The sequence below is a fragment of the Triticum aestivum genome, chromosome 3D (assembly GCF_018294505.1).
Source record: "Triticum aestivum cultivar Chinese Spring chromosome 3D, IWGSC CS RefSeq v2.1, whole genome shotgun sequence".
In the NCBI taxonomy this organism is placed as follows: domain Eukaryota; kingdom Viridiplantae; phylum Streptophyta; class Magnoliopsida; order Poales; family Poaceae; genus Triticum; species Triticum aestivum.
Genome location: NC_057802.1, coordinates 581,634,449 through 581,660,739, shown reverse-complemented (window position 1 = coordinate 581,660,739; position 26,291 = coordinate 581,634,449). Strand labels below are relative to the sequence as shown.

General features: G+C 46.9%; 1 protein-coding gene and 1 pseudogene across 1 annotated transcript; both read right to left on the bottom strand.

The window, feature by feature from the left end:
• Positions 1-629: 629 nt before the first annotated feature.
• LOC123075617 (lichenase-2-like) lies at positions 630-1,915 on the bottom strand (annotated as a pseudogene).
• A 10,929-nt stretch (positions 1,916-12,844) lies between these two features.
• On the bottom strand, positions 12,845-15,106 carry LOC123075616 (lichenase-2-like). The gene is made up of 2 exons (XM_044498177.1): positions 15,031-15,106; positions 12,845-13,812 (listed from the first exon to the last, which is right to left on the bottom strand). Exons 1-2 carry the CDS (start codon positions 15,104-15,106, stop codon positions 12,845-12,847), a joined length of 1,044 nt encoding a protein of 347 aa, XP_044354112.1.
• Positions 15,107-26,291: the final 11,185 nt, after the last annotated feature.

Sequence of the window (26,291 nt, the reverse complement as noted above, 5' to 3'; positions counted from 1 at the left end):
TTTCATGGTCAAAGTACTGGAATTGCCATCATCGAAAAACTAAAATTGCCATGATCTACAAACTAAAATTGCCACATGGCAACTTTAGTTTAAGCACTATGGCAACTACAGTGTAAACATCATGGCGACTTTTGGGCAAAAAAAAATTTCGTCGAAACATATAAACATTGGGTCTAGTTTTGAAAATCTCGTCGAGATGGATTTAATGGTGAATACGGATTTCTAATTCACTTTTTTAATTAGGAGATAAAACATTTTTAAGCCGGAAATTAAAAAGATTTATGCTGATGTCATCTGTTCATACGTGGCAAAATGAGTGGTGATGAAGGCGTGTGGGCGATGTGCAAACGCCCACACGTGTGGGCGTTAGTTTTTCCGTTCATATATTATTAATCCAAATGTTTCATGCAACCAAATATTATTGAAATACGTCAACATATTCACGCTACAACGCGCGGTTATCTCGTTTAATAGTAGCACAAGCTCACCAATTTAATTATTTGAAGAGAAAAAATAGGGCACTATATAAGTTGATGCCCATGCAAGCTCTTGGGTGGGCCTCGTTAAAAGTCGGCGTATACACTTCTGTGATCGTGGGTGCCGGCATGGACTGATGGACACGAACGAGATCAATCAAATTCACTAGCCGAAGGTGATGGGATGCGCTTCAGGAAGTGCAGCACGGGGAGCAGGAACGGCTTGGACGCGTTGGTGAACTCGCCGGCGGACGGTGGGACGTGTACGGCAATGGTGGCCTGCGATATCGCCGTCGTGACTTTGATGGCGCCGTTCAGGCCGGCCACAGCAAGCGCGCTACGGACGTTCTCCATGGCTGGGACCAGGTAGCGTGTGTCGCTGCCGGCGACCTCGTTCCCGACGACGAGGTACCGGAATGAGACAGCCGGGTGGCCCTTGATGTTGGCGCCGACCCACGCGGCAGCCACGGGCGCGCTGGTGGCCGGGCCGGGGAAGACGTTGTTGGGTACGCCGACCATGACGCTGATGCCGGTGCCTTCCGAGAGAGGCCAGCGCTGCGCTGTCCGGCGCGTAGAGGCGCACGGAGGTGATGCCGTTGTCGCGGAGCATGCGGACGACGGTGCTCGCGGGCGGCAGGTTGTTGGCGCTCATGCCGTAGCACACGCCCGCGGATGCTCCTCGTGCAGTACCTTACAGATTGTATATAGGAGCAGGTGTCAATTATAACCACAAGTGAAGATCAACTGTTGTTTGCAGTACATACACAGAAGGGTTTACTTCAATGAGATCTCAAATTGTTGTTCCCTAAAAATATACATTCGTACAAGATAATATTTTGTTTCTTATCTTTATAATATATATATACTCCCTCGGTAAATTAATATAAGAGCGTTTAGATTACTAAGATAGTGATCTAAACGCTCTCATATTAGTTTACGGAGGAAGTAGAAGATACAATAACAAATCAATCACAAAAGTATTAACATGTACAATAACAAATCAATCACATTAGATTCATTGTTGAATACACTTTCACATCGTATAGATTTGCTATTGTAAATGTTCATATTTTTTTCTATAAAGTTGGTCAAAGTTTATAAAGTTTAACTTCGGTCAAACCTAATATGCAGAGTAAATAAAAACGGAGGGAGTAAATCTTTTTTGTCCGCGAAAAGTCCCTCTTTCCTACGTGACACTTTTAAGATAATATCATTATACGAGCCCTGATTACAAACAATATGAAAACATTGACCGATATGCACCAGGACCGATATGCTAGACGCACAATGTTCTAGGCAGCACATATGTATTTTGTAGAGTATAGAGATTACTTGTAAGATCGGAGGAGAGAGAGATTATTACTTGCAAGGATGGCGACGAAGACACTGACCCATAGGAGCAATGCCATGTGGAGCGTAGGTGCAAGGCCTTGCACCATTGGCGTCTTCTCCTTCTACCACGTTGATACAATAAGAGAGTTACGGAGATCCAACACACCTCATCCGTTGAACCGCATATATTCAACGGTCTACATCGCTCGTGTGTTTATCATAAACACATTTAGCATCTTTTCCTAATTTATATCATACATAATATCAACGCCAATGCTAAATATGTAATTATATACCACATGACACATGTGGTAAGCAATTTAAATTATTAAAAAGCAAGTAACTATATCCTACCTTAGTATCTATTTGTAATTAGCATCTGGCCTAAAGAAGTAGATTGATGAACATACATATATAATTACTGCATGATCTCTGCCGCATACATAAGGGTGGTATAAATCCCTAAGGTTTGAATCAGTGGATCTCCCTCTCATACATAATTACTCCAAAATCAATCACGGTCATAATCTCCTTTCTAAGAAGATTACTCCTTGCTAACCATGGACTCGTATCTCCTTCCTAAGTAAATCCATATAGAGTATCTCCTTCCTAACCAGTTATCAGCGACCCACTTCTGCCTAACACGCCAAATCCTTCCCCCAGTCTCAAAAAATAAAAACGACGTCCTTGTCCGTCTCTACACTACATGCAGATCGGGTGGTGTTTGAGGAACCCCCAGTCTCAATCTCTGTCTCTCCATGTGCGATAAACAAAAAAATCTCTTTCTCTCTGCGCCCATCGCCGATCTTGTGGATCTGCAGGATGTTCATTTGGTAACTCTGGGTATGTTACCTATTTTTATGCTTTATATCAATTGCTTGATGAAATGCATCAAATTTGGCTCTTCAGCAGCAATTCTGCTAAGGATGGCAATGGGTAGAGTATGGGCAGGGTAGAGCAATACCATACCCATACCCGTATGGTCAGTGGGTACAAAATTCTACCCATACCCGATGGGTATCTGTACCCATTGGGTACCCAGCGGGTAGAACAAATAGTGCACGAGTTGTTGAAATTATTACACTTATTGATAGCACATTTGACAAAAAAACAATTATCTCAGCTCAATAACAAGTAGATGAGTACAACATACTCATAAGTCAATAGGAGTAAACAAGTCACATGACAAATTAATGATTAATTGACGATAACTTAACATTAATTCACAAGCGGGCAGGGTATGGGTATACCCGCGGGTACAAGGTTATACCCGTATCCTACCCATGAATTAACGGGTAGGGTATGGGCACAACCCATACCCTACCCATGCGGGTACGGTACCCGTGGATAAAATTGCCATCCTTAAACTCTGCACTAAAAACGGAAATCATAGGCGGCAACTCGACCCAGCTATACAATAATAGGTGAATCCTAATTCGTATCCTGATTGAGTGTTTGGATGGTGCATGGCTGGTGTTCGTAGGTTATGGGAGCATTAAATTTCGTGACGATTCAGCAAGCACCGGCAGATTATGTACTGACGCCGCCTTGCCACCAGCCGACGGCCACCCGGTCTCTGACATCACCATGTGCACGCCGCTCACCCCGAGCCACGTGCACTGCGTCCATCATCGAGATCAGGTCTTACGAGTTAGCATGTAAGACCTATTTTGATGGATGATATGTGGCATCCTGTTTTGGTACCCGTACTTCCCGTCCTGCACCACCGTCCCTGGCGCCGTGAACAGCGCGAAGCTGATATCCATGTTGCGCGGGTTGCTGGCGTACACAAAGTACGGCTTGGCCAGCATGGGAACCATCAACCACTGCCCAACACAGTCTATCTATCTATGGCTGGAACCCAAGCGGCCGATGTTGGTGTCTAGCCTACTCACAGAAACACGGCGATCACCAGAGACAAGGAAGAAACAAGAGAGAGGACACGAGGTTTCCCGGCGTACAAACGCCTCCGGCCGCACGAACAGCCTCTTATATTTCCTGCGAGCTCGAACTCTACCACACACAACCCCACGGCGAGCGCACATACACTCCCAGAGGCTACGTCTCTCTGGCTACTTTGGCTCTACCACCTGCCAGCACCTTAAGTAATAGACGCGCACATACACAGCTCATACACCACACGGGCCACTAAGCCATGCCCACACGCATTAGCTAACCACTAACTACATGACCTACATGCACGAACAGCACACCGGCCATCCACACATCACCCGGCCAAACACATGGGCATACATGGGCTAGCTAACGACCTGGTCATGGACTTGCGCCACGCACGCACGCACCCACGTGCGCATCTAACGTGGTTTACTCCAACATACTCCTTCTAAACCACGATCTCGCCGTTGCCGGAGTTGTTGCAGCTCCTGTTATTGTCGTCGTCACGGCCGTGACTCAGCCCGCGGACCCGACCCGGTGCATCGACCCCGGCCGCACCGCCACGGACCCGACCTGGCGCACAGACGCCGGTCGCACCGTGCTCCGTCACGACCCCGGCGACATACGCCGCGCTCCTTCTCCGCCGGCGACACACGCCTGGCGTCCCTCTGCGTCCCGCACGTCCGACGCGCCCGACGAGCCCGACCGCACCAGTGCGTCCCGCACGTCCCGCGCGCACCCGTCGCGCCCGACGAGCCCGACCGCACCAGACGCTCACCGCGCGCCGCCTCCGCGTCCGCCATGGCAGCCGCCAGCGACAAACGCCGGAAGGATGTAGCCGAACTCGAGCACGGACTCGAGCACAACGGCGACATACGCCTCCTCGCAACGTCAACCACACGCTCGTACGCGCTCCCGCGGTCCCGACGCGTCCAGTGCACACCCATAACACGCACCGGTCGCGCCCGGCTCGCGGCCACGGCTTATTGCCGTGCACCGCTGCGGCCTCACCGCAGCGCAGCACCTCCATGCCGCCATGCCGCTGTGTGTCGTTGAAGCCGCCACCATGCAGGTCCTCCGCGGCCTCCTCACCGTGCCGCCACAGCCGCCGACGAATGCCGCCACCGCCGGCACGCCTCCGGCAAGGGGACGACACCCAAGATGAACCAGCTCATGATACCAATTGTTGGTGTCTAGCCTACTCACAGAACCACGGCGATCACCGAAGACAAGGAAGAAACAAGAGAGAGAGGACACGAGGTTTCCCGCGCGCACAAACACCTCCGGCTGCACGAGCAGCCCCTTGTATTTCCGGCGAGTTCGAACTCTGCCCCACACACACAACCCCACGGCGAGCACACATACACTCCGAGAGGCTACATCTCTCTTTGGCTACTTTGGCTCTACCACCTGCCAGCACCTTAAGTAGTAGACGCGCACATACACAGCTCATGCACAACACCGGCCACTAAGCCATGCCCACACGCATTAGCTAACCACTAACTACATGACCTACATGCACGCACACCACACCGGCCATCCACACATGACACGGCCAAACACATGGGCATGCATGGGCTAGCTAACAACCTGGTCATGGACTTGCGCCACACACGCACGCACCCACGCGCCCACCTAACGTGGTTTACTCCAACAGCCGCCAGGAGGCCAATCTTCTAGCGCCGTCCTCCGTCGGCGACCTCGGTCGTCGGTGGTGCGGGGGTCGCCGTATCCACGCGCGTGGATCATTTTTACTCTCTCGTAGTTTAGGTTTTCAGGTTGTTCATCGTCTTGGCTTTGGCGGCGACGATGACAGCACTAAATAAAGATTCCTCGGATCCATCTCTGATGAGGCCAGCGGTCCTATGGTTGGGGATGAATGTGGAAACCAGTCTGTTCAAGCAAGGATGGCGCAGCGGCGCGGCATCCTCGCGGTGGACCTGTGTCCTCGGGCTCCCCCGTTGCGACGGCGTTTGCTCCAGCGTCGGCGCGGAGCTTGGGAGGTACTCCAGGAGCGGATGCAGATTGTGGTCTACATCGACGACATCTGGAAGACGGAACATGTGATGGGTTCGTGTTTCGTGGATGGTAGGTATGGCTTCCTCCTTCGGCGTCTTAGTCGTGGTGGGGTGTCAGATCTGGAGTTTGATGGCGTGTCCGGGGTGTTGCCCCGATCTGATTCGCCAATGGCAAGGGCTTTACTTTTGGTGAGCCACCTTAGAGATCCGCAAAGCTGCCTATCAGCGATGGAGCCGCGTCGAGCTCGGGTGAGGAGGTGATCCGTCATTCTTTTCTTCGGTGGCTGCTATGGTGGTGCCGGAGGCACGTGATGGGCGTTGGTGTCAAGCTCAGAGATGTTCTACTATCTTTTCAGTTTTGTCATGTCAGTCTTTACGTGACTTGTACTTTGATTGTTATAATATGAATGAGACACTTATTACCATGCAATAAAAGGAACTGCAGCACGGGGATCATGAACGGCTTGGACTCGTTGGTGAACTCGCTGGCGGACGGTGAGACGTGTATGGCGATGGTGGCCTGTGATATCGCCATCGTGACATTGATTGCGCCGCCCAGACCGTTCGCCACAAGCGCGATGTGGACGTTCTCCATGGCAGGGCCCACATACTGCGTGTCGCCCCCGGCGACCTCGTTGCCGACGACTGTTGGGGAACGTAGTAATTTCAAAAAAATTCCTACGAACATGCAAGATCATGGTGATGCATAGCAACGAAAAGGGAGAGTGTTGTCCACGTACCCTCGTAGACCGAAAGCGGAAGCGTTAGCACAACGCGGTTGATGTAGTCGTACGTCTTCACGATCTGACCGATCAAGTACCGAACGTACGGCACCTCCGAGTTCAGCACACGTTCAGCTCGATGACGTCCCTCGAACTCCGATCCAGCCGAGTGTTGAGGGAGAGTTTCGTCAGCACGACGGCGTGGTGACGATGATGATGTTCTACCGACGCAGGGCTTCGCCTAAGCACCCCTACGATATTATCGAGGTGTAATATGGTGGAGGGGGGCACCGCACACGGCTAAGAGATCAATAGATCAATTGTTGTGTCTATGGGGTGCCCCCTGCCCCCGTATATAAAGGAGCAAGGGGGAGGCCGACCGGCCCTTGTTGGCGCGCCAGGAGGAGGAGTCCTCCTCCTAGTAGGAGTAGGACTCCCCTCTTTCCTACTCCTACTAGGAGGGGGAAAGGAAGGGGGAGAGGGAGAAGGAAAGGGGGGCGCCGCCCCCCTCTCCTAGTCCAATTCGGACCAGAGGGGGAGGGGGCGCGCGGCCCCTCCTGGCTGCCCCTCTCTCTCGCTCTACTAAGGCCCATAAGGCCCATTACTTCTCCCGTGGGGGTTCCGGTAACCCTCCGGCACTCCGGTTTTCTCCGAAATCACCCGGAACATTTCCGGTGTCCGAATATAGTCGTCCAATATATCAATCTTTATGTCTCGACCATTTCGGGACTCCTCGTCATGTCCGTGATCACATCCGGGACTCCGAACAACCTTCGGTACATCAAAACATATAAACTCGTAATATAACTGTCATCGTAACGTTAGGCGTGCGGACCCTACGGGTTCGAGAACTATGTAGACATGACCGAGACACGTCTCCGGTCAATAACCAATAGCGAAACCTGGATGCTCATATTGGCTCCCACATATTCTACGAAGATCTTTATCGGTCAGACCGCATAACAACATACGTTGTTCCCTTTGTCATCGGTATGTTACTTGCCCGAGATTCGATCGTCGGTATCTCAATACCTAGTTCAATCTCGTTATCGGCAAGTCTCTTTACTCGTTCCGTAATACATCGTCTTGCAACAAACTCTTTAGTTGCAATGCTTGCAAGGCTTAAGTGATGTGCATTACCGAGAGGGCCCAGAGATACCTCTCCGACAATCGGAGTGACAAATCGTAATCTCGAAATACGCCAACCCAACAAGTACCTTCGGAGACACCTGTAGAGCACCTTTATAATCACCCAGTTACGTTGTGACGTTTGGTAGCACACAAAGTGTTCCTCCGGTAAACGGGAGTTGCATAATCTCATAGTCATAGGAACATGTATAAGTCATGAAGAAAGCAATAGCAACATACTAAACGATCAAGTGCTAAGCTAACGGAATGGGTCAAGTCAATCACATCATTCTCCTAATAATGTGATCCCGTTAATCAAATGACAACTCATGTCTATGGCTAGGAAACATAACCATCTTTGATCAACGAGCTAGTCAAGTAGAGGCATACTAGTGACACTCTGTTTGTCTATGTATTCACACAGGTATTATGTTTCCGGTTAATACAATTCTAGCATGAATAATAAACATTTATCATGAAATAAGGAAATAAATAATAACTTTATTATTGCCTCTAGGGCATATTTCCTTCAACGACGAGGTACCAGAATGAGACGGCCGGGTGGGCCTGGATGTTGGCGCCGACCCCGCGGCCGCCGCGGGCGCTCTGGTGGCCAGGTCGGGGAGGACGTTGTTGGGCCCGCCGACCATGACGCTGATGCCGGTGCCTCCGAGGGCGGCCAGCGCTGCGCTGCCTGGTGCATAGAGGCACCGAGGTGATGCCATTGTCGCAATGGGGACGACGGTGCTCGCGGGCGGCAAGTTGTTGGCGGTCATGCCGTAGTACACTCCCACTGATGACTCTCGTGCATCAATTCTGTAACTGTGGTGAATCAACATGTGGTTGGATGGTTAGAAGGACAGTGGTATATCCAGCCCATCAGGGTTCAAATCCCGGTGCTTGCATTTATTCTGAATTTATTTCAGGATTTCTGGCGATACGCGTTCGGTGGCAGGAGACGTTCCCATCGACTACGAGACATCTACGGTGACTTCAAAAAATCTCAAGATGGCATGCTGGCTCAGTCTCTCGGAGGTGCTTATAGGGGTAGGGTGTGCGTTTGTGCATTCATAGAGGTGAATGTATGCAAGTATTTGAGTGCTTGCGACTGTACTGTGTTAAAAAAATCTGTAATTGTGATAACACGATCACTAATTAAGTATTGCGATATCGCGAGCATATCAATTATATATATCCTTAACACCGGGGGAATGAAATGTCAAGGCCTCCCAATATGACGAATTTCTTTTCCCTCAAAAAGAGAAGATAGGTTTCTTCTGCAACGCAGATCAGAGTGTAAGTGTAAGCATCACCAAAACAATCACATTGCTCCGAAATTTTGGCCCCACTGATGATCTAGAGTCTAGACCAAGCTGGTGTCACGTAAGACTTCTACCAAGGGTAAGTGATGATTACCAAGCTTCCTTGGGCACCCATCATGTTTCCCCTGCAAGCTTACACGTCTGCAACAACCAGTAGCAGAAAAATATATTAAAGCTAGCGATCATACAATGAGAATGACTCAACTAAAATAGAATGTTGAATTCCCACAAAAGAGATATATAATGGTAAAACAACGAACACACATAAACAACAAATATAAGCGCTCCCATCACCAAATAAAAATATGAGCACTCACATGTGACATGTCATTCCCTTCCTGGAAACATCTCTTGAGGGAACAGTCCGAGTGATGTCAATGGCGGAGGTTGATGTGGATGGTTGTTGGTGCTTGCAACGATATATTTTACCCACACGGTTTTGTATCCGTGCCTATGAACGCATCAAGTCGATCTTGGTTGAGAAAAATAAGTGACCGCTGAAAATAAAAAACAACAAAAGTGAAAATGGGTATACCTAGCCTGTCAATTATTAACTGCTCTTAGAGTTTGTCCTTGACTGGATTGCTTTCTCATACAGTTTATGATATCATAAACTTATGATACGTCATAGTGATTTTGACCAAAGTGGCCTATATACATGTTAGGGTCATATCAACACCATGTGTCTTCCATGTCACAAATATTCATGGAGGAATTCCATAGATTGCTTAAATGTAGTAGAATGAAAAGGTAAAAGGAAATAACAACATGCGAGGAAGGATAAAAAAAATCTCTAAAGAAGCATTTCTTTTGATACACTAATGTAGTAGTTCTATATAAGTACACAAATGGGAAAATAAGAAACTATAAAAATATATGAAAAAGAGGCTTCTATAAGAAAATAAGTTTTTTTCTTCAAAATATAGTTATTCAGTTTCTTGTCTTTCTCAAATTTCCTTTAGATCAAGAACATGTAATGCCCATTTTTATCACATTAGGCGTAAGTCAACCATTTTGGTCAAAACTTCTTTGAGAATCCAATATTTATCGGTCCAAATACTAATTTGAAAACTAGCGATGAGATCTGTCAACACTTAAATATCATCAATCAAGCTCTTTTCAGGTAAGTATCTAGGGTTACCTGCTTTGGTTGGAGCGGATAGAAGTGATTGCTTTAAACATTCCTGTGAGAAAATTAAGAAACAGTTGAAGGGTCAGATGGAGAAGCAATTGTCAACAGGGGGTAAGGAAATTTTGTTGAAAGCGGTTGCTCAATCTATTCCAGTTTTTGCCATGTCAGTTTGTTGCTGGCCAAAGAGTGTTTGTAAAGATATAAAATATGTTATTGCTCAATATTTGTGGGGTGATGATGAGCAAAATAAAAAGATGCACCGGTTTTCATGGTGGAAGCTCTATATTCCCAAGTGTGATGATGGCATGGGTTGCAGGGATCTGCATTCTTTTAATCTGGTACTCCTTGCAAAACAATGTTGGAGAATGATAACTAATCATGAATTCGTTTGTGCTCACATCTTGAAGTCAAAGTACTTTCCAAATACTGATTTGTTACATGCTGTCCAAAAGAATGGTTCCTCATTCACCTGGCAGAGTATTGTTGCTGGGTTAACTACTTTTAAAAGAGGGTACATATGAAATATTGGATTAGGGGAGAATGTGAATATTTGGACTGATCCGTGGATCCCCTCAAGTCTGGATAGAAATATTATCACCCCTTGAGGACATACAATGATCTCTAAAGTAGCTGAACTAATTGACCTGATCACTACCCATTGGGACGAACAGCTGATTAGAGACATTTTTTATCCAATGGATGCAACAAGAATCCTTCAAATACCCCTTAACTTTCAGGCTTTTGATGACTTTATTGCGTGGAATCTTACGAAGAGCGGTATTTTTTGATAAGAAGTGCATATCATGAACAATGGTTACACAAATATAGGGGTCATTCTAATGGAAATTTGACGTGTCTACTAGTGCCATGCAAGCGGATTTGGATGCAACTATGGAAGATGCAGGTGCCGAGGAAATTCAGATCTTTTTGCTGGCGCGCTCTTCATGGTATTGTCCCGCTGAACTCTATACTAGCAAATAGACATATGCTACGATAATAATGTTTGAATTGCAAACTAGTCTTTAATACCCAATCTAAACATTCAATTGTTAAATAGACACATTCAATTGTTAAGGGACCAAAATTACAATATGTATAGCTCTAATTCAGCTATGACATACACATGTGTTTTTTTGTAGGAATATGTATATAGCTTACCTTAGGTTTTCATTTATACCACCCTGCAACCAGGAAAACTATCTTTTTTAGAATTTTATAGTCATATATTTGTTGTTGTGAGATATGCAATATTTTCAACATTGGGGAAACCGTCACGCCTCCCCCTCCTTGGCCCCCATGGAGCACAGTTTCGTGACTAAGGACCGAGAAATTTGTCATAAAATTTCAAGTAATGTGTAAAGAAGGATTCTAAATGATAATTAATACTCCCCCCTTCTCAAAATATAAGGCACGATTGACTTTGCACGATCTCTGATTTAGGACTTTGACCACTATACTCCCTCCATTCCACAATGTAGCGCGCCCATTGTGGAATGGAGGGAGTATCAAAGTACATGAATTGAACATGTATAAATGGCATTGTCATTTTTGTCTTGCAAAACAATTTTATTTTAGATGTCTGTATACTTATTTTACTGACATACGATACGTGAAAATCATAGTCAAAGTTGTGCAACGAAAATGAGAAAAGTCAAACGGCGCCGTATATTTTGGGTAGGAGGGAGTATGTGGTTACTCCGAGGGTCACTTGGGATGCACACTTGTCGGAATGCAGTAGGGAGGGGGGACACGTGAATTTCTCCCTATCTCTTTTATTCTTTCTCTTCCTTGGTCGGGTCCACACACATTATATATTTTCTCCTTTTGTGGAAATTGCCAAATCTTGAAACTTCAAAGTGTCAAGAAGTTAATTTTTTGAAATTTGAAGAGTTTAAAATTCTGAAAGTCGGGCCAAGATTTATTTAAAATGTCAAATTTAGAAGTTTCAAATCAAATTACAAAAGGTGGGCCAAGATTTTTTAAAGCCGGTACTAAATTTTTTGACAGTGCCAATTTCCATTCCGAATAGAACATTCAATGACACCCCTTAAAAAAAGAATATCCATTGAAAGATAATAAAAAAAATGCTTAGTAGTAAGTTCCAAATACTCCAAAACAAAATAAGTGGTCTAAATTTGATCGTGCGGCGACATGGGCGCAATTACCCACCAATCACCTAGCTGCAGTGGCAGAGCTTAGTGCAACCCTCCATAGATTAGAGGAAACACTCTGCTTGGTCCCCCCAAATGTTCATATTTTCTAAGTGCCCACCCCCCCCCCCCCCCCCCACCCAATTGATCCTTGTCAAGCTCCGCCACTGCCTAGCTGCGCTCATTATGCTGTCTTAAATGTATGGGCAAGACAAATACGCACTTCCTCCTTCTGAAAATACTTGTCGGAGAAATGAATGTATCTAGATGTATTTTAATTTTAGATACATCCATTTTCATTCATTTATGCGACAGATAATTCCGGACGGAATGAGTATATTTTAGGAAGATATCCAAGTTAGTTCAAGGGAAGTTAAATTTGATCCAACGGCGAGATGGTTTTCATCAAACCTATCCTAAGTTCCTAAAAGGGATATTTTTCTTCTTTTTAGGCCAGAATGGTATATTTAATAACACCAGAAGCTCACCAATTTATTTGAAAAAAATAGTTTACTGCAAATTGTTTTCAAGGCACGCACTTGCGCGTGCCTTATTATAGGTCGGCGGCACAAGTATAAGTCATGAAGGGATGCACGGTCATGCGGATGCCATTTATTTGACATTTACGTGACCATGGGCGCCTACATGGACACGGACGTCGTACGAGATCAATTTAAAATGAAGGTGATGGGGTAGACCCTGTCGGTGCTCGGGTAGAAGAGGCCCCAGTTCTGCTCCACGCCGTTCTCCTTGAGGTTCTCATTGAACATGGCGAACACGTACGTCTCCACCTTCCACGGCCGCCGCGGCGTGCCCTTCCCCACGTGGTTCACCAGGTTCTGGTTGTACGTCCTCGCGTTCTCCACCGACGCCGCCTCGCCGCCGGCGGACGGCCATCCCGTCTCCGACACCACCACGTCCACGCCGCTCACCCCGAGCCGCTCCACCGCCGCGTGCACCGCGTCCACACTCGCGTCGAACATGTTCTGGTACCCGTACTCCCCGTCCTGCACCACCGTCCCCGGCGCCGTGAACAGCATGAAGCTGACGTCCAGGTCACCGGCGGCCTTGTACGTGTAGACGAAGTACGGGTATAGGTTGGCGAGGAGGGGCGCCCCGGTGCGCTCCAGGAACTGCAACACGGGGAGCAGGAACGGCTTGGACTCGTTGGTGAACTCGCCGGCGGACGGCGGGACGTGCACGGCCATGGTGGCCTGCGATATCGCAGTCGTGACATTGATGGCGCCGCCCAGACCGGCTGCCGCAAGCGCGCTGTGGACGTTCTCCATGGCAGGTACCACGAACCGTGTGTCGCCCCCGGCGACCTCGTTGCCGACGACGAGGTACTGGAATGAGACGGCCGGGTGGGCCTGGATGTTGGTGCGGACCCACGCGGCGGCCGCGGGCGCGCTGGTGGCCAGGTCGGCGAGGACGTTGTTGGGCACGCCGACCATGACGCTGATGCCGGTGCCTCCGAGGGCGGCCAGCGCTGCACTGTCCGGCGCGTAGAGGCGCACCGAGGTGATGCCGTTGTCGCGAAGCATGGAGATGACGGTGCTCGCGGGCGGCAGGTTGTTGGCGCTCATGCCGTAGCACCCACCCACCGACGCATCTCGTGCAGTAGTAGTAGTCGTACCTTGCAGATTGTACATAGGAGCAGGTGTCAGTTATAACCCCAACTGAAGATCAACTGTTTGCAGTACATAGCATACACATGAAGGGTTTACTTAAACAAAATATAACTTTGTAAAACCGAATTGAAATGAGATCTCAAAATGTTGTTCCCTAAATATACATTCGTGCCACCTGGCACGGCTGTGCTGCGCTCTCCCCAAGCTCCTGGGAAGCCTGCGCGACCACCACTGAGGCGGTGACCGCGATCGTCAATACCACGGCAGCTCACGACAGAAAGGGCATCAGGTCAATGATCGCGCTGCTGGCCTGGCAATTCTGGCAGGAGCGTAACAGCTGCACATTCAGAGGAAAATCGTCGAGTTGGCGTGACATCCTTGCAGCCTGCCGGAGAGACATCGAGCAATGGCGGCTCGCCGGAGCCAGCGGCATGGAGGCCCCTTTCGAGGATGTTACATGAGGAGTAAAGTAGTAAACCCATGTCTGTTTTCTTTCCTTTTTCTGTTTCTTCACAGGAGGTGGCGTGCGGCCTACGTGCCCACTCCTACCGCGTTTTCAGTCCCTGATTGCTTGATCACCCTTTTGTAAAATCTCCCTTCTGCTAAGCCAATGAAAAGCCAACAACATTGGATCTTTCAAAAAAATATATATACATTCGTACAAGATAATATTTTGTTCCTTATCTTTACATAGAAAATAAATGTTCTTTTTTTTTCTCGCAAAAATCCCTCTTTTCTCTGTCTCTCACTTCGAACTCATCAATTATCCTACATGACGTTTTCAAGATAATAGTATTGAATTCATGCTTCAGCCAACTCATCCAAAAGTCCAAACTGATGGAGGGAGGTGAGCAATATATTTCAACACTCCCCCTCGCGTCTAGGCTATTTTAGTCCTTCGACGTGGGATTGATGTAGGCCGCAGAATCGTTTTATTTAATACTGCGTTGGCAGGCTCTTGAACTCAAAACCTTTTGGCTCGGATACCATATTGAATTCATGCTCCAGCCAACTCATCCAAAAGTCCAAACTGATGAAGGGAGGTGGACAATATATTTCAACAAATAGCAATACTATATGAGCCATAATTACAATCCATATGAAAACATTGACCAATATGCACCAGGACCGAGTTGCTAGACGCACAATGTTTTAGGCAGCACATATGTATTTGTAGAATATTGAGATTACTTTGTAAGATCGGAGACGACAGAAATTATTACTTGCAAGGATGGAGACGAAGACGCCAAGCCCGAGGAGCAATGCCATGTGGAGTGTAGGAACAAGGCCTCGCACCATTGGTGTCTTCTCCTTCTACAACGTTGATGCAACCATCTGATCTAAGGCGGTTTCCTCAAAAGAAGACCAGTCTTATCTTAATTAGATACTCCTATCCATGTCTATATATACGAGAGTCACTATGGAAAGAGGGAGTTGCGGAGATCCAACACATCTTATCCATTTAACCTCATCTATCCAACAGTCTACATCACTCGTATATTTAGCATAAACACATTTATCATCTTTTCCTAATTAATATCATACCTAATATCAATGTCAATACTTAGTAAGTAATTATACTTCACATGACACATGTGGTAAGCAATCAAAACTATTAAAAAGTAGATAATTAATTATATCCTACCTTAGTATCAATATGTAATTAACATCTTGCCTAAAGACCACAACCAAAGAGATGAACATACTGTTGAAAAGATGGGATTTGGCCCATATAAGACAATAGTTTTTGTTCAATCTCTAAGGCCCATGTAGGTCTATGGCAGGTGGTGGAAAGTTTAGTACCACTTTGCTAGTTGGGCAGAGTTGGGACCTTAAGGGCTGCTCTATCACATGCCATTGGGAGCTTGGAAAGATGAGCGGTACATGAGCGCTCCTCCATCACCCGCCTCGTCATGATGCGCGCTTGCCGTGGGAATATTGATGGGGAACGTAGCAGAAATTCAAAATTTTCTACGCATCACCAAGATCAATCTATGGAGTAATCTAGCAACGAGGGGAAGGGGAGTGCATCTACATACCCTTGTAGATCGCGAGCGGAAGCGTTCAAGAGAACGGGGTTGATGGAGTCGTACTCGTCGTGATCCAAATCACCGATGATCCTAGCGCCGAACGGACGGCACCTCCGCGTTCAACACACGTACGGAGCAGCGACGTCTCCTCCTTCTTGATCCAGCAAGGGGGGAGGAGAGGTTGATGGAGATCCAGCAGCACGACGACGTGGTGGTGGAAGTAGCGGGGATCCCGGTAGGGCTTCGCCAAGCACTAAGGGGAGGGAGAGGTGTCACGGGAGGGAGAGGGAGGCGCCAGGGGCTAGGATATTGCTGCCCTCCCTCCCCACACTATATATAGGGCCAAGGGAGATGGGGGCCGCAGCCTTGGCCCTTCCTCCAAGGAAAGGTGCGGCCAGGGAGGAGTCCTTCCTCCCCAAGGCACCTCGGAGGTGCCTTCCCCCTTTAGGACTCTCCGTTTTTCTTATCTCTTGGCGCATGGGCCTCTTGGGGCTGGTGCCCTTGGCCCATATAGGGCAAGGCGCACCCCCTACAGCCCATGTGCCCCCCCGGGGCTGGTGGACCCCCTTGGTGGACCCCCGGACCCCTTTCGGCACTCCCGGTACAATACCGATAAAGTGCGAAACTTTTCCGGTGACCAAAACAAGACTTCCCATATATAAATCTTTACCTCCGGACCATTCCGGAACTCCTCGTGACGTCCGGGATCTCATCCGGGACTCCGCACAACTTTCGGGTTACCGCATACTAATATCTCTACAACCCTAGCGTCACCGAACCTTTAGTGTGTAGACCCTACGGGTTCGGGAGACACGCAGACATGACCGAGACGACTCTCCGGTCAATAACAAACAGCGGGATCTTGATACCCATGTTGGCTCCCACATGCTCCTCGATGATCTCATCGGATGAACCACGATGTTGAGGATTCAATCAATCCCGTATACAATTCCCATTGTCTATCGGTATGTTACTTGCCCGAGATTCGATCGTCGGTATCCCGATACCTTGTTCAATCTCGTTACCGGCAAGTCTCTTTACTCGTTCCGTAACTCACATCATCCCGTGATCAACTCCTTGGTCACATTGTGCACATTATGATGATGTCCTACCGAGTGGGCCCAGAGATACCTCTCCGTTTACACGGAGTGACAAATCCCAGTCTCGATTGGTGCCAACCCAACAGACACTTTCGGAGATACCTGTAGTGCACCTTTATAGCCACCCAGTTACGTTGTGACGTTTGGTACACCCGAAGCATTCCTACGGTATCCGGGAGTTGCACAATCTCATGGTCTAAGGAAATGATACTTGACATTAGAAAAGCTCTGAGCAAACGAACTACACGATCTTGTGCTAGGCTTAGGATTGGGTCTTGTCCATCACATCATTCTCCTAATGATGTGATCCCGTTATCAACGACATCCAATGTCCATGGTCAGGAAACCGTAACCATCTATTGATCAACGAGCTAGTCAACTAGAGGCTTACTAGGGACATGGTGTTGTCTATGTATCCACACATGTATCTGAGTTTCCTATCAATACAATTCTAGCATGGATAATAAACGATTATCGTGAACAAGGAAATATAATAATAACTAATTTATTATTGCCTCTAGGGCATATTTCCAACAGTCTCCCACTTGCACTAGAGTCAATAATCTAGTCCACATCACCATGTGATTAACACTCATAGGTCACATCACCATGTGACCAACATCCAAAGAGTTTACTAGAGTCAACAATCTAGTTCACATCTCTATGTGATTAACACCCAATGAGTTCTGGTTTGATCATGTTATGCTTGTGAGAGAGGTTATTAGTCAATGGGTCTGAACCTTTCAGATCCGTGTGTGCTTTACGAATATCTATGTCATCTTGTGGATGCTACCACGCGCTATTTGGAGCCATTTCAAATAATAGCTCTACTATACGAATCCGGTTTACTACTCAGAGCCATCCGGATTAGTGTCAAAGTTCGCATCGACATAACCCTTTACGACGAACTCCTTTTCACCTCCATAATCGAGAAAATTCCTTAGTCCACTAGATACTAAGGACAAGTTCGACCGCTGTCATGTGATCCATTCCCGGATCACTATTGTACCCCTTGACCAACTCATGGCAAGGCACACTACATGTGCGGTACACAGCATAGCATACTATAGAGCCTATGTCTAAAGCATAGGGGACGACCTTCGTCCTTTCTCTCTCTTCTGCTGTGGTCAGGTCTTGAGTCTTACTCAATACTCACACCTTGTAACACAGCCAAGAACTCCTTCTTTGCTGATCTATTTTGAACTCTTTCAAAATCATGTCAAGGTGTGCGTTCTTTGAAAGTATCATCGGGCGTCTTGATCTATCTCTATAGATCTTGATGCCCTATATGTAAGCAGCTTTATCCAGGTCTTCCTTTGAAAAACTCCTTTCAAACAACCCTTTATGCTTTCCAGAAATTTTACATCATTTCAGATCAACAATATGTCATTCACATATACTTATCAGAAATGTTGTAGCGCTCCCACTCACTTTATTGTAAATACAAGTTTCTAACAAACTTTGTATAAACCCAAAAACTTTGATCACTCCATCAAAGCGTATATTCTGACTCCGAGATGCTTGCTCTAGTCCATGGAAGGATCGCTGGAGCTAGCATACCTTTTAGCATCCTCAGGATCGACAAAACCTTTCTGATTGTATCACATACAACCTTTCCTTACGAAAACTGATAAGGAAACTTGTTTTGACATCCATCTGCCAGATTTCATAAATGCAGCTAATGCTAACATGATTCCGACGGACTTAAGCATCGCTACGGATGAGAAAATTGTTGGGGAACGTAGCATAAATTCAAAATTTTCTACGCATCACCAAGATCAATCTATGGAGTATTCTAGCAACGAGGGGAAGGGGAGTGCATCTACATACCCTTGTAGATCGCGATGCGGAAGCGTTGCAAGAACGCGGATGAGGGAGTCGTACTCGTAGCGATTCAGATCGCGGTTGATTCCGATCTAAGCACCGAAGAACGGTGCCTCCGCGTTCAACACACGTGCAGCCCGGTGACGTCTCCCACGCCTTGATCCAGCAAGGTGAGAGGGAGAGGTTGGGGAAGACTCCATCCAGAAGCAGCACGACGGCGTGGTGGTGGTGGAGGAGCGTGGCAATCCCGCAGGGCTTCGCCAAGCACCGCGGGAGAGGAGGAGGAGGGAGAGGGGTAGGGCTGCACCGAAAGAGAGACGTTCTCGTGTGTCTTGGGCAGCCCAAACCTCAACTATATATAGGGGGGGAGGGGGCTGCGCCCCCCTTAGGGTTTCCACCCCCAAGAGGAGGCGGCCAGCCCTAGATCCCATCAAGGGGGGCGGCCAAGGGGAGGAGAGGGGGGGCGACCCACTAGATGGGCCCTAAGGCCCATCTGGACCTAGGGTTTGCCCCCTCCCACTCTCCCATGCGCCTTGGGCCTTGGTGGGGGGGAGCACCAGACCACCTGGGGCTGGTCCCCTCCCACACTTGGCCCACGCAGCCTTCTGGGGCTGGTGGCCCCACTTGGTGGACCCCCGGGACCCTCCCGGTGGTCCCGGTACATTTCCGATTTCACCCGAAACTTTTCCGGTGACCAAAACAGGACTTCCCATATATAAATCTTTACCTCCGGACCATTCCGGAACTCCTCGTGACGTCCGGGATCTCATCTGGGACTCCGAACAACATTCGGTAACCACGTACATACTTTCCCTATAACCCTAGCGTCATCGAACCTTAAGCGTGTAGACCCTACGGGTTCGGGAACCATGCAGACATGACCGAGACATTCTCCGGTCAATAACCAACAGCGGGATCTGGATACCCATGTTGGCTCCCACATGTTCCACGATGATCTCATCGGATGAACCACGATGTCGGGGATTCAATCAATCCCGTATACAATTCCCTTTGTCCATCGGTATGTTACTTGCCCGAGATTCGATCGTCGGTATCCCTATACCTTGTTCAATCTCATTACCGGCAAGTCTCTTTACTCGTTCCGTAACTCACATCATCCCGTGATCAACTCCTTGGTCACATTGTGCACATTATGATGATGTCCTATCGAGTGGGCCCAGAGATACCTCTCCGTTTACACGGAGTGACAAATCCCAGTCTCGATTCATGCCAACCCAACAGACACTTTCGGAGATACCCGTAGTGCACCTTTATAGCCACCCAGTTACGTTGTGACGTTTGGCACACCCAAAGCATTCCTACGGTATCCGAGAGTTGCACAATCTCATGGTCTAAGGAAATGATACTTGACATTAGAAAAGCTCTGAGCAAACGAACTACACGATCTTGTGCTAGGCTTAGGATTGGGTCTTGTCCATCACATCATTCTCCTAATGATGTGATCCCGTTATCAACGACATCCAATGTCCATGGTCAGGAAACCGTAACCATCTATTGATCAACGAGCTAGTCAACTAGAGGCTTACTAGGGACATGGTGTTGTCTATGTATCCACACATGTATCTGAGTTTCCTATCAATACAATTCTAGCATGGATAATAAAGGATTATCATGAACAAGGAAATATAATAATAACCTATTTATTATTGCCTCTAGGGCATATTTCCAACAGTCTCCCACTTGCACTAGAGTCAATAATCTAGTCCACATCACCATGTGATTAACACTCATAGGTCACATCACCATGTGACCAACATCCAAAGAGTTTACTAGAGTCAACAATCTAGTTCACATCTCTATGTGATTAACACCCAATGAGTTCTGGTTTGATCATGTTATGCTTGTGAGAGAGGTTATTAGTCAATGGGTCAGAACCCTTCAGATCCGTGTGTGCTTTACGAATATCTATGTCATCTTGTGGATGCTACCACGCGCTATTTGGAGCCATTTCAAATAATTGCTCTACTATACGAATCCGGTTTACTACTCAGAGCCATCCGGATTAGTGTCAAAGTACGCATCGACATAACCCTTTACGACGAACTCCTTTTCACCTCCATAATCGAGAAAATTCCTTAGTCCACTAGATACTAAGGACAAGTTCGACCGCTGTCATGTGATCCATTCCCGGATCACTATTGTACCCCTTGACCAACTCATGGCAAGGCACACTACATGTGCGGTACACAGCATAGCATACTATAGAGCCTATGTCTAAAGCATAGGGGACGACCTTCGTCCTTTCTCTCTCTTCTGCTGTGGTCAGGTCTTGAGTCTTACTCAATACTCACACCTTGTAACACAGCCAAGAACTCCTTCTTTGCTGATCTATTTTGAACTCTTTCAAAATCATGTCAAGGTGTGCGTTCTTTGAAAGTATCATCGGGCGTCTTGATCTATCTCTATAGATCTTGATGCCCTATATGTAAGCAGCTTTATCCAGGTCTTCCTTTGAAAAACTCCTTTCAAACAACCCTTTATGCTTTCCAGAAATTTTACATCATTTCGGATCAACAATATGTCATTCACATATACTTATCAGAAATGTTGTAGCGCTCCCACTCACTTTATTGTAAATACAAGTTTCTAACAAACTTTGTATAAACCCAAAAACTTTGATCACTCCATCAAAGCGTATATTCTGACTCCGAGATGCTTGCTCTAGTCCATGGAAGGATCGCTGGAGCTAGCATACCTTTTAGCATCCTCAGGATCGACAAAACCTTTCTGATTGCATCACATACAACCTTTCCTTACGAAAACTGATAAGGAAACTTGTTTTGACATCCATCTGCCAGATTTCATAAATGCAGATAATGCTAACATGATTCCGACGGACTTAAGCATCGCTACGGATGAGAAAATTGTTGGGGAACGTAGCATAAATTCAAAATTTTCTACGCATCACCAAGATCAATCTATGGAGTATTCTAGCAACGAGGGGAAGGGGAGTGCATCTACATACCCTTGTAGATCGCGATGCGGAAGCATTGCAAGAACGCTGATGAGGGAGTCGTACTCGTAGCGATTCAGATCGCGGTTGATTCCGATCTAAGCACCGAAGAACGGTGCCTCCGCGTTCAACACACGTGCAGCCCGGTGACGTCTCCCACGCCTTGATCCAGCAAGGTGAGAGGGAGAGGTTGGGGAAGACTCCATCCAGAAGCAGCACGACGGCGTGGTGGTGGTGGAGGAGCGTGGCAATCCCGCAGGGCTTCGCCAAGCACCGCGGGAGAGGAGGAGGAGGGAGAGGGGTAGGGCTGCACCGAAAGAGAGACGTTCTCGTGTGTCTTGGGCAGCCCAAACCTCAACTATATATAGGGGGGAGGGGGCTGCGCCCCCCTTAGGGTTTCCACCCCCAAGAGGAGGCGGCCAGCCCTAGATCCCATCAAGGGGGCGGCCAAGGGGAGGAGAGGGGGGCGCCCCACTAGATGGGCCCTAAGGCCCATCTGGACCTAGGGTTTGCCCCCTCCCACTCTCCCATGCGCCTTGGGCCTTGGTGGGGGGAGCACCAGACCACCTGGGGCTGGTCCCCTCCCACACTTGGCCCACGCAGCCTTCTGGGGCTGGTGGCCCCACTTGGTGGACCCCCGGGACCCTCCCGGTGGTCCCGGTACATTACCGATTTCACCCGAAACTTTTCCGGTGACCAAAACAGGACTTCCCATATATAAATCTTTACCTCCGGACCATTCCGGAACACCTCGTGACGTCCGGGATCTCATCCGGGACTCTGAACAACATTCGGTAACCACGTACATACTTTCCCTATAACCCTAGCGTCATCGAACCTTAAGCGTGTAGACCCTACGGGTTCGGGAACCATGCAGACATGACCGAGACATTCTCCGGTCAATAACCAACAGCGGGATCTGGATACCCATGTTGGCTCCCACATGTTCCACGATGATCTCATCGGATGAACCACGATGTCGGGGATTCAATCAATCCCGTATACAATTCCCTTTGTCCATCGGTATGTTACTTGCCCGAGATTCGATCGTCGGTATCCCTATACCTTGTTCAATCTCATTACCGGCAAGTCTCTTTACTCGTTCCGTAACTCACATCATCCCGTGATCAACTCCTTGGTCACATTGTGCACATTATGATGATGTCCTACCGAGTGGGCCCAGAGATACCTCTTCGTTTACACGGAGTGACAAATCCCAGTCTCGATTCGTGCCAACCCAACAGACACTTTGGGAGATACCGGTAGTGCACCTTTATAGCCACCCAGTTACGTTGTGACGTTTGGCACACCCAAAGCATTCCTACGGTATCCGAGAGTTGCACAATCTCATGGTCTAAGGAAATGATACTTGACATTAGAAAAAGCTCTGAGCAAACGAACTACACGATCTTGTGCTAGGCTTAGGATTGGGTCTTGTCCATCACATCATTCTCCTAATGATGTGATCCCGTTATCAACGACATCCAATGTCCATGGTCAGGAAACCGTAACCATCTATTGATCAACGAGCTAGTCAACTAGAGGCTTACTAGGGACATGGTGTTGTCTATGTATCCACACATGTATCTGAGTTTCCTATCAATACAATTCTAGCATGGATAATAAAGGATTATCATGAACAAGGAAATATAATAATAACCTATTTATTATTGCCTCTAGGGCATATTTCCAACAGTCTCCCACTTGCACTAGAGTCAATAATCTAGTCCACATCACCATGTGATTAACACTCATAGGTCACATCACCATGTGACCAACATCCAAAGAGTTTACTAGAGTCATCAATCTAGTTCACATCTCTATGTGATTAACACTCAATGAGTTCTGGTTTGATCATGTTACGCTTGTGAGAGAGGTTATTTAGTCAACGGGTCTGAACCTTTCAGATCCATGTGTGCTTTACGAATATCTATGTCATCTTGTGGATGCTACCACGCGCTATTTGGAGCCATTTCAAATAATTGCTCTACTATACGAATCCGGTTTACTACTCAGAGTTATCCGGATTAGTGTCAAAGTTCGCATCGACATAACCCTTTATGACGAACTCCTTTTCACCTCCATAATCGAGAAAATTCCTTAGTCCACTAGATACTAAGGATAAGTTTGACCGCTGTCATGTGATCCATTCCCGGATCACTATTGTACCCCTTGACCAACTCATGGCAAGGCACACTTCATGTGCGGCACACAGCATAGCATACTGTAGAGCCTACGTCTAAAGCATAGGGGACGACCTTCGTCCTTTCTCTCTCTTCTGCTGTGGTCAGGTCTTGAGTCTTACTCAATACTCACATCTTGTAACACAGCCAAGAGCTCCTTCTTTGCTGATCTATTTTGAACTCTTTCAAAATCATGTCAAGGTGTGCGTTCTTTGAAAGTATCATCAGGCGTCTTGATCTATCTCTATAGATCTTGATGCCCAATATGTAAGCAGCTTTATCCAGGTCTTCCTTTGAAAAACTCCTTTCAAACAACCCTTTATGCTTTCCAGAAATTTTACATCATTTCGGATCAACAATATGTCATTCACATATACTTATCAGAAATGTTGTAGCGCTCCCACTCACTTTATTGTAAATACAAATTTCTAACAAACTTTGTATAAACCCAAAAACTTTGATCACTCCATCAAAGCGTATATTCTGACTCCGAGATGCTTGCTCTAATCCATGGAAGGATCGCTGGAGCTAGCATACCTTTAGCATCCTTAGGATCGACAAAACCCTTCTGATTGTATCACATACAACCTTTCCTTACGAAATCTGGTAAGGAAACTTTTTTTGACATCCATCTGCCAGATTTCATAAATGCAGCTAATGCTAACATGATTCCGACGGACTTAAGCATCGCTACGGATGAGAAAATCTCATTGTAGTCAACTCCTTGAACTTATGGAAATACTCTTTGCCACAAGTCGAGCTTCATAGACGGTAACATTACCGTCCACGTCCGTCTTCTTCTCAAAGATCCATTTATCTCGGATTTCATGGCTTCTAACCATTTGTCGGAATATGGGCCCACCATCGCTTCTCCATAGCTCGTAGGTTCAGTATTGTCCAACAACATGATATCTCAGACAGGATCACGTACCACTCTGAAGTAGCACGCATCCTCGTCGTCCTACGAGGTTTGGTAGTGACTTGATCCGAAGTTTCATGATCACTATCATAAGCTTCCACTTCAATTGGTGTAGGTGCCACAGGAACAACTTCCTGTGCCCTGCTACACACTAGTTGAAGTGACGGTTCAATAACCTTATCAAGTCTCCACCATCCTCCCACTCAATTCTTTCGAGAGAAATTTTCCTCGAGAAAGGACTTGTTTCTAGAAACAATTACTTTTGCTTCCAGATCTGAAATAGGAGGTATACCCAACTGTTTTGGGTTTTCTATGAAGATGTATTTATCCGCTTTGGGTTCGAGCTTATCAGCTTGAAACTTTTTCACATAAGCTGCGCAGCCCCAAACTTTTATGAAACGACATCTTAGGTTTCTCTAAACGGTGTCGTCTCAACGGAATTGCGTGTTGCCCCTTTTAAAGTGAATGCGGTTGTCTCTAATGCCTAACCCATAAACGATAGTGGTAATTCGATAAGAGACATCATGGTATGCACCATATCCAATAGGGTGCAGTTATGATGTTCGGACACACCATCACACTATGGTGTTCCAGGCGGTATTAATTGTGAAACACTTTCCACAATGTCTTAATTGTGTGCCAAACTCGTAACTCAGATACTCATCTCTATGATCATATCACAGACATTTTATCCTCTTGTCACGACGATCTTCAACTTCACTCTGAAATTACTTGAACCTTTCAATAATTCAGACTTGTGTTTCATCAAGTAAATACACTCAGCATCTACTCAAATCATCTGTGAAGTTAGAACTTAACGATATCCACTGCATGCCTCAGCACTCATTGGACTGCACACATCAAAATGTATTACATCCAACAAGTTGCTCTCTTGTTCCATCTTACTGAAAACGAGGCTTTTCAGTCATCTTGCCCATGTGGTATGATTTGCATGTCTCAAGTGATTCAAAATCAAGTGAGTCCAAACGATCCATCTGCATGGAGTTTCTTCATGCATATATACCAATAGACATGGTTCGCATGTCTCAATCTTTTCAAAAACGAGTGAGTCCAAAGATCCATCTACATGGAGCTTCTTCATGCGTTTTATACCAATATGACTCAAGTGGCAGTGCCACAAGTATGTGGTACTATCATTACTATCTTATATCTTTTGGCATGAACATGTGTATCACTACGATCGAGATTCATTTTAGGTGCAAGACCATTGAAGGTATTATTCAAATAAACAGAGTAACCATTATTCTCCTTAAATGAATAACCGTATTGCGATAAACATAATCCAATCATGCTCAACGCAAACACCAAATCTCGATGGTAGAGGGAGCATGCGATGCTTGATCACATCAACCTTGGAAACATTTCCAACACATATCGTCATCTCACCTTTAGCTAGTCTCCGTTTATTCCGCAGCTTTTATTTTGAGTTACTA

Excerpts from the sequence above, each read along its gene's own strand:
- LOC123075616 (XM_044498177.1), bottom strand. The coding sequence starts at position 15,106 with ATGGTGCGAGGCCTTGTTCCTACACTCCACATGGCATTGCTCCTCGGG. Across the intron at positions 13,813-15,030 it reads CTTCGTCTCCATCCTTGCAA|GTACGACTACTACTACTGCA; the intron begins GTAATAATTTCT and ends ACAATCTGCAAG.